General features: G+C 47.1%; 1 protein-coding gene across 1 annotated transcript; it reads right to left on the bottom strand.

The window, feature by feature from the left end:
* Nucleotides 1–11,136: 11,136 nt before the first annotated feature.
* Nucleotides 11,137–14,264, bottom strand: LOC146751674 (uncharacterized). The gene is made up of 5 exons (XM_085533884.1): nucleotides 13,945–14,264; nucleotides 13,752–13,853; nucleotides 12,900–13,043; nucleotides 12,042–12,183; nucleotides 11,137–11,856 (listed from the first exon to the last, which is right to left on the bottom strand). The coding sequence occupies exons 2-5, from the start codon at nucleotides 13,768–13,770 to the stop codon at nucleotides 11,760–11,762; spliced, it is 402 nt and encodes a 133-aa protein (XP_085390010.1). The 5' UTR covers nucleotides 13,771–13,853; nucleotides 13,945–14,264; the 3' UTR covers nucleotides 11,137–11,759.
* Between the last annotated feature and the right edge of the window lie 366 nt (nucleotides 14,265–14,630).

Below are 14,630 nucleotides of genomic sequence, written 5' to 3'. Positions count from 1 at the left end.
CTATCGGAATGCTTTTAAAGGAAACACTTATTTAAATAAAAGAAAATCCCTGTAAATTACAGTCGTGACAAGCTAACAGCAAGCACTGCAAAGATGATTTATCTTCCTGCTACATCTAACAAAGCTTCGCACATCAACACATTGTTTGTAAAGACTTCTAACTCACGATTTCTAACTACAAGAATATACTAGTAACAAAAACCTTCTTATATCAGTAATCTCTCCCTGTCATCTAATATCCCATCAACCTCAAAATCTGAGAGTCTCCTTCAATTATTTCTGTTTACTGTCTTATCCAGCATGCCTTCTTCATGGATGAAGAAACCAACTATTTAGTCTCACTGCCTGCTTGTAATCCAAATTCATTTCAGAGCTTGCATGCATTAGCTGCATGCTTTAATTTGATTTATTTTATTTGACTTCTATTAAATTACATTTGAGACAGGTTAGCAGATGGCCTCATGGGGAGCATCTCGCCAGCATCACCCCCTGTGCAAACAGCAATTATTGTATCTTAGCTGAGCCCAATTTCAAGTTATATCTTGACAAGCTAACAAATAAGGTCACAGTATCTGCATTGCAAGTAATATCCCAACTGGTGGGAAAGACACTTGACAAGCTTGAAGGTGGGCCCAGAGAGCGTTCTGATTGCAAGGGGAAGATGTAAAGGAAATTAAGCAGCAAGTCACCACTTAAGAGCAGGGATGCTGTTTCAAGTCTATCCACATTCTGCATTGCTTGCAGGCCCGCCACCTATGTTAGTACAGAGACTCCACGTCACTACGTGGATTGCTCATTCACAGTCTGTTAGTGCTAAACACGGGAGATGATGGATAGTGAGGGCACCACAGCCACCGAGGCCCCCTCTTTCTTCATATTTCTCACTCTTCTTTTGCCCCTGGCCAGTCGCTCTTTGTGAAAAACAATTCCTGCACGTTGCATTACCCTCCACGGTGACCCTCGAGCTGTTTTTTTTTTTTTTGCCCTTTCAAAACACTTGACAAAGCTGTCACAGAAGGAGTTCGGCATCTGGAAGCTGTGACAGACACGATATGACCTGATTCATAAAACATAACTAAACAGCTTGGGCTGCCAGAGGCCAGGATTTACAGGACTGCGTTTCAAGAACGGCCTTCAACGCCTGCTCTACCAAACACACTCCTACTCTGCCGCAATACAAATTCCCCAGCTCCGATGGGGTGACCTGCAACACTACAAAATGACAGAGCAGCTGAGACACTAATCTTGTTACAGTCTACCCTGTCTCCTGCTGGTCAAGAAGGGGAAGGGATGACCTTGGTGTTGGCTGCACCTTTTACACCAGGCTACAAGGGAAGGGAATGCTATAAAAATAAAAGACATCATTTTTTTTTTTTCAGAAATGACTCCAGCACAGCAAGTACAAAGGAAACAAATCAAGGCACTGATAGTTTCTGTTATATTATCCCTACAGCCTCACTTTTACAATAAAAGCCTCTCTGCATTTTTATTTCCTGAAGGTGCAACCTGACCGACAGTGTATTTAAGGACTTTCTGCCATCCTATCCATCAACCCTTTTTCCTTCATTTTCCCTTCAATCACTAGTTATAGTCTGTTAGGTGATTGCCATGGTACCAAAAGGCAAACATCATTAACAATTACACTTTCTTATACCATCAAAACAGTTTGTCAAACAGTACAGTTCTTCAGTTCACATAAACTCCCTTAATACAGTCTGTATTCTTCAGTTATAAACACTGTGCCACAGAACCAGCACTGATTGAACCACCTCCCTCACACACTTCCTCGCAAGCAGTACATAGTATTACATAAATAGGTTGACATTCATTGGTCAGGTGGAATGTACACCTCTCCTCAGGACAATCTTACTAATCTACAGAGTACAAACTCCTGTCTTCTTACATACAAGCAGAAAGTACATATGAGTGGACAGACAACACAGTCTTTCACTTTGTCCGTGTCTGGCCATTTCCCTCACAGGAGGAAGGAAACATGGATCGGGACTCGGCACTCACCCTGCAGCTGTTCTGTGTCTCACTCACACCACACTCACTCTGACATTTAGATCAAAAACCATGGTTAATTCATACTACACAATGCTGACAACGTTTTCTAGCTGGAATCTTAATAACACTCATACTCTGGTCGACCAGTTGCAAACGTTAATGTTTTTCCCAGAGTCGGCTTGACACACGGTACCAAACACTTAAAGCAGATGATAATATTGAACATACAACCTATAAGCCCCGTGATTACAACTTGGAGAACCCAGGCTACCATTTGACAGGCTATCCACTATATCCCATACCTGTAGGAGAGACCAACCTAGGCCCCTCCTATTGTCAACTACCTGGGAGAGAGTATTTGTTCTTGTTTCCATTCATATGACATACAGTTCCCTTTCATAGGAACTCACCCAAGGAGTCTTCCTACCCCAGCTGGCAACCAAAGCCATGAGCTCACCTCCCTGGGAGCAGCACGTATGGCTGTAAACTGTGTAGGATGTCTCCTCAAGACATATGGGCTCCACTTACCATACACATACCTGGTCCACCTATGGGTGGTCCTTGTCTGTCCCTGCAGTGATCAGGTGAGGAAGGGAGTCCTTCAGAGAAATCTCAGGGTTCGCCAAAAGTGTCTCCCTCTCAGCTGGTCCTGCAGCGAACAGAGCTGGTCCCACCTGGGCCGCCAAATTGACTACAGGAATTGAACTCTATAACCTCTATAACTGATACAGTCTCCCATGACATACTTATACCAAAGTTGAGGAAGTATGGGATAGGTGAGTGGACAGTGAAGTGGGTCGAGAATTGGCTGACTGGCAGAGTGCAGAGGGTTGTCGTTGGCGGTGCAGTGTCTGGCTGCAGGGCTGTAACTAGCAGCGTCCCCCAGGGGTCTGTGCTGGGTCCGGTCTTGTTCAACATCTTCATCAATGACCACCCTCAGCAAGTTTGCTGATGACACGAAGTTGGGAGGATTGGCTGACACACCTGAAGGCTGTGCTGCCATTCAGCGAGACCTGGACAGGCTGGAGAGCCGGGCAGTAAGAAACCGGATGAGGTTTAACAAAAGCAAGTGTAGAGTCTTGCACCTAGGGAGAAATAATTGCATGCACCAGTACAGGCTGGGGGAAGAGCTGCTGGAGAGGAGCTCTGCTGAGAGGGACCTGGGCGTCCTGGTGGACGACAGATTAACCATGAGCCAGCAGTGTGCCCTTGTAGCCAAAAAAGCCAATGGCATCCTGGGGTGCATTAAAAAGAGCGTGTCCAGCAGGTCGAAGGAGGTGATCCTCCCCCTCTACTCTGCCCTGGTGAGGCCTCATCTGGAATATTGTGTCCAGTTCTGGGCTCCCCAGTACAAAAAAGACAGGGATCTCTTGGAAAGAGTCCAGTGGAGGACCACAAAGATGGTGAAGGGCCTGGAGCATCTCCCCTATGAGGAGAGACTAAGTGAACTGGGTCTGTTTAGCCTTGAGAAAAGAAGGCTGAGAGGGGACCTGATCCAGGTCTATAAATATTTGAGGTGTGAGGGGCAAAGTGGTGAGGCCAGACTCTTGTCAGCAGTGTGTGGAGACGGGACAAGGGGAAACAGACAGAAACTGGACCATAGGAAATTCTGCACTAATGTGTGCAATAACTTCTTTATGGTGAGAGTGAAAGAGCACTGGAACAGGCTGCCCAGGGTGGTTGTGGAATCTCCTTCTCTGGAGATATTCAAGACCTGCCTGGATGCTGAGCTGTGCGACGTGGTGTAGGGAACCTGCTTTGGCGGGGGGGCTGGACTCAGTGGTCTCTGGAGGTCCCTTCCAACCCCTACAATTCTGTGATTCTGTGAATATCATGGAGTTGTTTGGATGGGGAAAGACTACCCCTTTGAATGACCTTTTGTCAGGGCATGTCCTGGGATTCCTAGGATCCTCAAAATGCAGCATTGCTTCTGTCACTGAAAAATGGGGCCCTGTGTGGGACGGAGGGAGGGTCCATGAGTCCCTGGCCCACCTGACTGAGTATTTCCATGGTCTTAGCAAAGACATACGTACAACTTGAGAATGACAGTTAGCTGCGTTCATGGTGGCATGGCCACTGCTGATGGCCTTGAACTGTCTGAACATAACTGAAGAGGCTCAGGCTGATGCAAATCAGCTATTGAATGACAGTGTTGAAAAACTGGAAAGACAGGTGGCAGTTTTGATGGGGAAAAAACCTAATTCAATCATTCTCCTATGGAAGATCAGGAACATCTTTCTGGAAGACCATGGGGAACCTGTACAAGGGAATCTGTATAAAATGGACTCTGTAAATGAAGGCACTAAAAGGTCAGATTTTGAGGTTCCATTTGGACTAGATCTATTTGAGATCTGACTGATTGTAACCCTAAAATGAAAAAAAAAAAATGCAGGATAGGCTGGTGGGAGTGCCCTGACCAGTGTCCAACCCCAAACCCTGCTGCCCATAATACAGCAGCTGAACTGATGGATATAGTACAGTGGTTTAGACAGAAACCAAGAGAGCATGCCAGCATAGCTGCTCTGGTTATGGGACATGGAGGCAGAAAGTGCTATGGTGAATGGACTGGAAATTTCAAAACTGACATCCATTACTACTCACCCTGCCCTCAGGCAAAGACTGTATGTTCTGTCCAACATAATGAGGATAGCCATTTGATCAGTGAATGATTTATGGCTGTGTGTCATATAACATGGCCAAATAAGAATGACATACCATTAAATATCAGCCTGTGGTCCTCTATGGAGGACTAACAAAATTATATTAGAGAATTAGGCATGAAAGAGGCAATCTATGAAGATGATTTTGAGAGCCCAGTCAATAAATTTTTCATCAGGAACGAGGGATCTCATCCTACAGCCATCACCTTTACATCAGTATGGGTCTATGTTATCCATACTGAACCCCCCAGTGGCCCTCAGGTGCTGTAATACAACAGGCTGCCCAATTGATGGGGAGACAAGAGTGCCTGCAGCCAGATGCAGTCTCTGAATGGTGGTGGAAAGGTCAGAGAACCATCTGCTGCCATGACTTAGGCGTCCAGCCCCTAAGGTAATCCAGTCTGGACCCATTAGGGTCTTGATACAACCAATGTTTAAAGACCAGATTAGAGCAGGAGTTCAGTTTAAAAAGATCGATGGACAGCATAATCAGGAAAATATATCTGTTAAACAGGCCCAAGCACTGAGTATTTATAGTCCAACCTTTTCAGCCAAACTAGATGTGAATGTAACTCAAGAAGGGTCTGGATGGGGGCTCTGGCAGAGCCAGAGTTCTTTGTGAACCCCTATGAGGTTTTGGTCACAGGTTTGGCATGGAGCAGAATAAAGATACATCACAGTTGAAAAGCATTTATTGGCTACCTATTCTACACTACAGGTGGTAGAACCAGTAGCTCAGATTTCAGAGGTTATCATTAAACAACAAGGCCAGTCCAGGGGTGGGTAAAAGATCTAACACACATCTCTATGATGGGGGTGGCCCAATCACAAGCAGTGGTGCGCTCAGTTGTTCTGCTTGCCTGCTCCTCAAGGAGTTAGGAGAAATCTGTGCCTGTTGCGTGTTCGAGTGCATGCGCAATGCCATGTGGAGGGCTTATCACAATAAAGATTGGCGGATTTGCTGCGTAGACCGGTCAGAACTCAGATCTGCGTTGTGCTTCCTGCGGCACCAAACGCCCAACAGTGGCAGTTCCGTGTATTGGCCAGCAGGTGGCAGCAGAGACCACGGAAAGAACCTCTGCAGGACAGACCCTGGGGATCCGTTCTTTTGATTATAGGGGAAGAACACAAAGATGGAAGAGGAGGGAAGGGGGAAAAAAAAAAAGAAAAAAAGAAAAAAACAAACCACAGCAAACAAATAAAAACTTCTCCAAACGTAGCAAACGTGAATGTCTGTCAATAAATAAATGAGTAATTGAATTGATTTCTGTTTCCACTCTCCCCCGCCCCCCTCAACTTCCGAGATGAAGAAACACCTGGTATCAATTGGACAGATGCACACAGTGAAGCCAGGGATGGTCTGAAACGCAAAGCAGCTGAGCAGCTTTTAGAAGAAAACAGAGTAGTAACAACTTCTGTACCTACATTCACCACTCTGAGATCCTGTCTGGGTCACCCAAGGCTTGTAAATAACCACTGGGTCGGTTCTGATGTCGCGTGATTTGTTGTCAGTTCTCTCATGGTTCTCCGGTCAGTTCTCCGGTGCCAGGATCTGCCACAGGGCATTCTGACCACGGGCATCATGTTTCTACGCTGCCGCCTGCATTTAACAGGCAATGGGACTGCCCAGCATGTGCAAGGCAGCACCTCTTTCACACCACCAGAATGTTTAAGGCTGTTGGGATTGTTGTTAGCGTCCCATTAACACTGAGGCTAGAGATACCCTTAGGATTGACATTACTATTAGCATTACTTTGATGGTGCCCTATCTGGGTCATTTCCAGGGGATGTCAGGAGTAAGGCACAGTGTCAGGAGAAAAAGAACAGACTCTGTTACTTTATAAACGTGATAATAGAGAGAGTTCATTGGAAAAAATACAACTCTTAAATAATACAAAGCATGCTTCTGATTGGATGCAGGCATCATCTGGGCTCTGATTAATATTACTTTTAAGGTAAAGATTATTGTTACCTTAATGATTGTTTTTTGGATTATGATCAGGTTAAAGGTTCCTTTTGCTACAAACTTCTAGCATCATTTTTGTTGTTACATTTGGAGTTAGAGACGATTTTAGAATCAGGGTAAGGGTTAGGATTAGAGTTACATTGCGGGTTATTGCTGTTATCTTTACAGCTCCTGTGAGGGTTGGGGTCTGGGTCAGGTGTTTAAAAAATGAAATGAGAAAAGAATAAAAAAAATATATTGAAAGCTTCAGATTTCCTTAATCTTTGTGGGAATCATATAATGTGCAACTCAGATCTACCTCTTTGTGCAGTGACTGCCTGTAAATTTGCTGGAGCCTAATATAATATGGCCTTGTGCTTTCCACTAACTCACCTTCATTTCATTTTCATTAAATTTGCTTGGTAGTCAGATTTTGGTGTGTGGATATTTTAAAACAATCTAACTGACATTGGCCAAAAATTAAAAATAAATTAAAAAATGCATGACAGCATCAATTGTATCAATTTTTATAGATAAGAAGGACAGTTTTCCTTAGTTTTCTGTGCCTCTTTACTTTCTTACCTTCTCCCCTTGTGTGAGAAACTCTCAAAGTCAAAGATTTCTAGTTAGGCAAAGATGGCAGCGATAGCAGCAGTGCTTATTCATTATTGCAATACTGCGCGCACATCCCCTATTGGCAAGGGAGAAATTGCACACCAGTCAGTGAAATCAATTCTGTTCTATGCCCTAAACCCAATGCAGGTGATGCTCTCATGGCTCTCATTGGTTGAGCATCACAGGCTCACAGATTCCTCGAGACTGTTGCTAGGATTCATTTCCATATAAGGTCAATTACCAACCTCTTGTTTTTAGGTTTGCCTTGTACTTTTCTGCGGAGAGAGAAGGGCAATGTTTCCAAAAGTCAGTACATTCATTCTGTCCTGTGCTGGGCTCTACCCACCCTGCGTATTTATCTTGTGCTTGTCTCAATTCTCCCCATGTCAGAATGCCCCCAGTCTGAACTTAACTCTGTTCAGCAACTTTCTTGGTGCAAAAACTACTTATACAGCTGTTTTACAAGAGGGTTATACATTCAGTTAGGGCCTACACTATGTACTGAAAATACTGGAAACTTCCACTGCAAAAACACAATCTACCTCTCCCATCTGTGCAGCCTTGCAGACCCAGAGCACGCCAGGTTATTTCTGCTTTCATAGCATTTGCATGCTGTAGGGTGAGCAAAAGGTTCTGCTGCTTGATTCTTCTGCAAGAGCTGCCTACCGGCAAATGGTTGCAGGGATGGAGGATGTGACAGAAAGCATTTGTCTCCACAAGAGCAGAGTTACATTCAGTGCAGAGTGTGAGAGTCAGGTTGGTGTGGAAAAGCACTGACACGCTGGGGATGATGCAGTGCTCACATGTCTAACACTCACAGACATTACTGTCAGAAGGATGGTGCTGTGTTGTGCTTCTACCTTTGGCAGCCCCTGGAGAAATGCTGTGGCACACAGAACACCTTTGTATTGCACTGACTGCTGCCATGCAGCATGGATTTAACACACCAAATCCAGAGGAGCATCACTGCATCTAACTGCCCTGAGAAAAACTACTGTAGCTGAAGAGATGAGGAGGCAGCTGCTCATCTGCAGAACAAGCAGCACTGCCAGACACTGGGCCAGGTGAGCACCTCCTGCTGCAGCGTGATGATGACAGGGCTGGAGATGATCTGCAAAGCCAGCTTAAAACTGGGAGACGTGAGTCAACATGGCAGGAGGACAGAGGTGTTAGGGAGCAGCCAAGGCATCAAAGAGTATCAGAAGGCTTTGAAAAGTATCACAAAGTGACAGCCAGGAAGACTGGGATTATCATGAGCAGCAACCTGGATGCTAGAGATTATTTGCTCCCATACAAAATGGTAGAGATCTTGCTGCAGACATCCCAAAGCCAGGCAAAATGGGAACCCAGAGCTCTGCCTGCACGAACCCCACAGCCAGAGTGTTGCAAGCTGAGCTGCCTTGCTGTTTGTTGCATTCATCGCAATCACTGTGAATGAAGACTCAGAATGCAGTCGAGGCGATGACTGAGCATGAGAGTGACTTTATTCAATAAAAGACAGGAGGGCTTGAGAGGTCAGGGGTGAAGATGGGACTCCTCTTGTCAAGATGAGAGTGGCTCAGAGCTTGTGCTGCTGCCTGGTGCCTGGGACTGGCAGCCTGACTCTAAGTCCCCATCTAAGATGCTCAGCTTCACCTCACTGGTGCTGACCTGCTCCTGCATGGTGGTGCTGCTGCTGGGGCACTCGGGCTGTGCTTGGGATGGGCAGCACTGCAAAGGCGCTGGGTCACAATCCAGGCAGGTGACTGCTGTGTCTGGCAGGCTCAGGTCAGCATCTTCAGCAGAGCCAGGAGATATGAGAGCATGAACGTGGATGAGCCCCTTGTGTCCATCACTGTTACCATGTGGAAGGCTGTCATCCGAATTGCAGCGATTTGTGCTTAAGAAGAACTCTCCATTGATGGAAACACACTGCACATCACTACTTGGTTTGGATCTTTGGGGTTGACAAGGGCTCGAATCACCTAGGAAGGCATAGAAACACAAGGGTTAGTGTCAAACGTTTGCAAGTTGAATCATGAAAGAGGTTGTTGATACTTGGTAATAGAGTGGCGGCAGGAAGAAGCAAATAGGCTTCAAGCAACAGAGCCACTGTCTTGAAAGTGATCCTCGTGCAGGTCCAGCTCGTGTGTTGTTTCACTGTAATCCGCTTCTTTGGGTCTACCTAGTGGGCAGCAACACTCGAGCTGTTACTGATATCATTGAAAAGAACTGGAGACAATTGTTCTATTCCTAAGAGCTTCAAGATGCCTAGAAGCACAAATAGAAACCAGCAGTATTTCATCACTTCACCAAAAGGAAGGTCAAACACCTGAGCTGTGAAGAGCAGTTACAGAACCTATGCATAAGATCACACCAGACATACTTTGTTCTAACAACAGTTATGGCACATAGTCCATTTCCTTCAATATTCCCAAAATGAAATGATGTGGAGCATTACAGGGAAAGAAACACTGCACACAGACACTATGACCCTGATTAGACTCAAGCAGCAGACTTAAAACAAGTCAGAGTTTTAGATTCCAGGATATTTCAGGACCTATCATGTGTGAAATTCAGTTACACAACAGTGCCTAGGTGCCTGCGTTTCAAGCAACTTTCAGATCACAGCCATGTAAAATAAAAACAAATTCAGTGCAGAAATAGCAATCCTGTACCTTAATACTCATGAGATTATCCATTTTTTACAGCACTCTAAGTTCTAAAACTTGCTCATCCCAGTTCACTTCAACAAGTTCCACCAGTTCAAGCAACGCAGTTCTGAGATCCTATGTATGTTGTGCAGATAGAATTGAACAGTGCAGAAATAATCTCTGACAGCTTTAAGAGCTCCATTCTGCTTACAAACTCTCAGTCCAAAACTATTCACAGTTTTAAGGCAATGAACACCTGAAGCAGTTGGATCATCTGCCATTTGCTGCATTCTGCTTCTTGGCATCATGATTAGTACAAAGGGTTTTCTGCTGTCCTGCAGAGATGGACGAAGTCCTGCTTACAAATGGACCAAGTTCCAGTGTACAGCAGAGATTTTACCAGACTAACAAACCACGTCATTCAATTCATTTGCTCAGGTTGTTATGCACTCAGAAAGGAAACAGAACTAACTGTTGAATTCTGAAGGTAATCTGTGGGGTCCTGTAGAGAGTGTTTTTTACAGCTAGTTAGCTGAGAAGGGTCGTAAACACGGTGCGGTTAATCAAGCAGCCATAACACCTGCAAGGACAGTGAGAACATCAGGATGCCTTATGATGGTGAGAAACTAGCCATGGTTCTGGGAACTCAGCAAGGGAGTATCTTTCAGTTGATAACAACAAGCTGTTAAGATACTCGGGGATGGTATGTAATTGGGAACCAATGATGAGCTCCACTTTTGCAATATGTATGAGCTAATTATCCGTATTATAAAGGTACACGCAGCCAAGGAATAAACGAGATTCACTGATCATGTCAATGACAGGTGTGGTCGTCTGCTTTTCTCCCGCCGTTCTGCAACATCGTTGCTGTTTAGTGTCACTGGGTTCGTTAAACTGCTGTTCATTCTCACATCGTTGGTTTTTTTCATTTTTTCCCTCCTAGACCCACTCGCAATCTTACTTCCCTTCCCCTCTCAGCCGCGCCGCGCCGCGCTGTTAGAGAGGGGAGGTTCTTTGTTCCTTCTCTCCCTGGGTTTGTTCCCACTGTCACCGAGTGAGCTCTAGAGAGAACTCCGTGACACAAACTCATTGCAAAGTCTAAGCTAGAAGAAGCGTCACCTCAGTGTATCCCAGAAAAAGAACAGCGTTGAGATTTTAATTGGTTTTGGTTTTTTGTTTTATTGGGGGTGGGTTGTTTTTTGTTGGTTTTTTAGGGTTTTGTTTTTTTTTTTTGTCTTTTTTTTGGGGGGGAGGGGGGTTGGGGGGGGAAGGGGTGTAGGGGTGCGAGGGGAAGGGAGAGGGAGGGGACAGTTGTTTGGTTGTTTTTAATATACAATAAAGTTATGCAGTTCTGCTGTCAGTCGCCTCAGAGAGTTCCCGAAGGAGCTCAACCACGTTCTGCTCAACATCGAATTGTTCCATTGAGTGGAGCAGTGGTAGTCTTGCAGATGGAGCAATGCAAGAATTCTGACAGGATCTCCAGGTGTATCCAGTTCATCATCTGAAAGCTCCGCAACCAAATTGGAAGGGACCAGTCCTCTTGTGCCATCTGTCAGCTCTCCCTGAAACCAGCCATTCTCACCCACATCTCCAAAGACATTACGTTTTGTCCGGCAGTCAGAGGCAGCTCGTTTTCTGGGTCCTCATTAGGACCCTCAACAGGAATGTAGCTGTGTCGAGCTAAGAATCTTCAAACTGCTGGTGATACCTGTCCTGGAGTATGCAGGATGAAGGACAAAAGCTCTGCTCTCACATTCAGGGCTGTCCTCTGACAGAAGGCAGCACTCAGGACTGTTCCCAAGGATCTCTTTCATGACTTTGAGTTCAAGCTCCTGGTTTTCCAGATGACCTTGAAGACTTCGGGCCTCTTCAATGGCAGAATGGAACGGACTGGAGCTATTACGGAGATTCTTGTTTGACTGGGTCAGAGTCTGTCTCGTTGCCTTCCCCAGCTCCATCTGCTGCTTCTGCTGCTCTCTTTTCCCTCTTGCGCGCTCTGTGAGAATGAGTTTCAGAAAGCACTACTCACTGACAGGAAATAAGGGGAAACTTGAAAGACTTTGCAACCTAAGTCCTGGCAGTGTACTGCCAGCGGCTGATTTGGCCGTCCAGGATCCTGGCACCACAAATGCTTCATTGCCAAATGCAGCAATAAGGTGTTCTGGGGAAAGGCCAACTCACAGGTAGTTTTTGAGCACCCATATCACAGTACCAACAGCCAGCACCAGCGCAGGCAGCAGCATCACTGAGACCGTCATCGGAATGCGGCGCTTCCGCACAGATCTGTGAGCAGCAGCCTCTGTGCTTTTGCCTGTGTTCATCCCTGGAAGAAATGAGACAATGTCCCACGTTACCTTCAGCTGCGCTACAGATAATCTCTCAGTGTGCTTCATGGACCCAAGAGGTCATTTTGTCAGTGGGTGCCTCCGTCTCTGGTGCCGAAGCACCGGAGGACAAGAAGGATTGCTTCCACCTCTCGTTGGGTATGGAGAGGCTGCACAGGCACTACCCGTGTCCTCCTCTGGGCCGAGAGCTGGGGCTGTACTCTGGGGTCTGGGCTTGGTCCGTGGGGAGAGCTACAGAGCAGAATCCCTCACACTTTTCCCGGCATGCGTGTCCTGAGCTCCCCCTGTGGGACGCCCCCCAGGCTGAAGGTCAGGCTTCAGCCAGCACAGGGCACATCCAGAGCCATCCCAGGGGAGAAACACTCCTGCAGGCTCCTACCACACAAGACCCTGCTCATCACCCTCAGGTGGCTTCGTTCCAAAAGGGCAAACTCTGCGATCTGGGAGCGGTGGGAACTGAGCAGGGTCACAGAGGTCTGCAAGTACCTTCCCTGGCACATTGCTGGAACAACTCTCCACACCCCACGAAGGCCAGCCATTTTCAGAGAGCCACCCCTGGCTTCTTTTACATGTGCTCTATGCTCACATGCTCAGGTCTGGCTGCTGACCTGGTGTGCAAGAGCTGGCAGCAAGAGCCTGCAGGCACGCAGTGACTCTGGTTCGTGACACCGTATGATCATAGGACAGAAATTACCTGGCATGCCGGTTGGTGCTGCCTGCATTCCTCTGTCTGGGACTGGCAGTGTGGGATATCCGCCTTCCTGCAGCACATCCGGGACCGGCAGTGTAGGATATCCGCCTTCCTGGAGTGCATCCCTCTCACTTTGTTGGTCCGTTCCTTTAGAAAGAAAGCAGGGCAGTAGGATTGGGATGTCACGTACCCTCATCGAAAACTGAGCTTCTCCAATCCCGAGCTCAGGTAAAGTCCAGGCCCCCCCCCAAGTACACTGTGAGCCCCTCTGTTACCCAAGGGCATTTGGGCCCTCCCAGCTATTGGACAATGCTGACTCCCTCACACCTCTTGAGAAATCAGCTCCTGTGCAAGGCCCTCACATACTGTGCTGTCACCAGCCCGTCACAGCCAGGTAGCTGCAGGCTGAAATCCAAGATCTAACACACAGTCCAAGCCTTCAGAATTAGCATCTCCACCTCATTTCCTGCATTAGCAAAGGCAGCCAACCCTGCTTAGGACGCTCCTCCTGCCTTGAACTTGCTCAGCTGCACGGAGGGCTTTGGATGAACAGAAGCACAGCGCTTGCCACTTTGCCACTTGCTGCCATCTGGGTGCCAATGACTGCACAAAGCAGCTCTGACAAGTAATGGTTGTGCTGGGGGAGCAGCTGCCTCTGGGTCTTGGCTGGATGCAGACCATCTGGCAGCAGACCAGCTCTGGTGCTTGACAGCACCTGCAAGGTGATACATGGAACACGGCTGCAGCACGGCTCTGACCCATCCCTTCCTGCTGTGCAGGCTACAGCCTGCCCACACCTGTATATCACACCTCAGCTTCCCAGGTCCCACAGTGAACAGACTGAAGTATACCCACCACGCTCTGCCTTCTCCATTTCCTTCAGCAGTCGCTTCAGGAGACGGGATGAGCCCTGAGAGTATTTTCCTCGATTGGATTCATCCTCTTCTCTTTCCGGACCTTAACAGAATGTATGAAGTTAAATATCATGTGCATGAAGATCTGAAGATCAGCGGCGAGTCAGCCAAGTCAGTGAAGACAGAGTACTCACTGCTGGGATTCCAGCTGGGCTCCAGCACAGGAGGAAACCGATGACCGGGCAAGGCCCACACTGGGGGCACTTCTGCAACCAAAGACCCATGAAAAGTTTTAGTCACACACTACAGCATCAACTGAGTAGCAGAGCATACAGGGGACAGGGCCTGCAGACACAAGTGTGATCAGACACAGGTGAGGAGAGCTTCCGGCACATGTGGGGGCCTCCTTTTCCCTGAGTGACCTGTAGGGTCTGGCGGTGGTTGGGGAATGCCACAGCCCGAATACAAAGGTCTGGGCTCCCTCAGCTGCAGAGGGGCAGCGGTAACCTTCCCACTGAAATCTTGCAGCTCTCTGAGAGAAAAAATACTCATGGCTCATCTGTGCAAACCCTTCCGGGCACAAACAGGCTTGGAAGACCTGGAGAGGATCTCCAGTAAAATTGCACCCAGGTAAACCATGAGAGCATGAACGTTTCAGCCTCCAAGGAAACAGACACTCACAACTTACCCCTGGGTTGTCCCCCAGGCACAGGCATGAAGTCCGGATCCAAAGGAGCATCCGGAAAGGGAGCACGAAGCTCATCATCTAGAATCAAGAACAGATGAGAGAAGTTCCCACTATATGCACTATATGGTGTGATCTCCTTCTCCCTCAGTAACTGGATGTGGAGAATAACTCAGGTCATGATTTCCAAAGTTG

This window comes from Coturnix japonica, unplaced genomic scaffold (assembly GCF_054131305.1).
Source record: "Coturnix japonica strain WE unplaced genomic scaffold, WE-NBRP24 Scf069, whole genome shotgun sequence".
Classification (NCBI taxonomy): Eukaryota; Metazoa; Chordata; class Aves; order Galliformes; family Phasianidae; genus Coturnix; species Coturnix japonica.
Note: the sequence above shows the minus strand (reverse complement) of the source record. Positions and strands in the feature narration are given on the sequence as shown.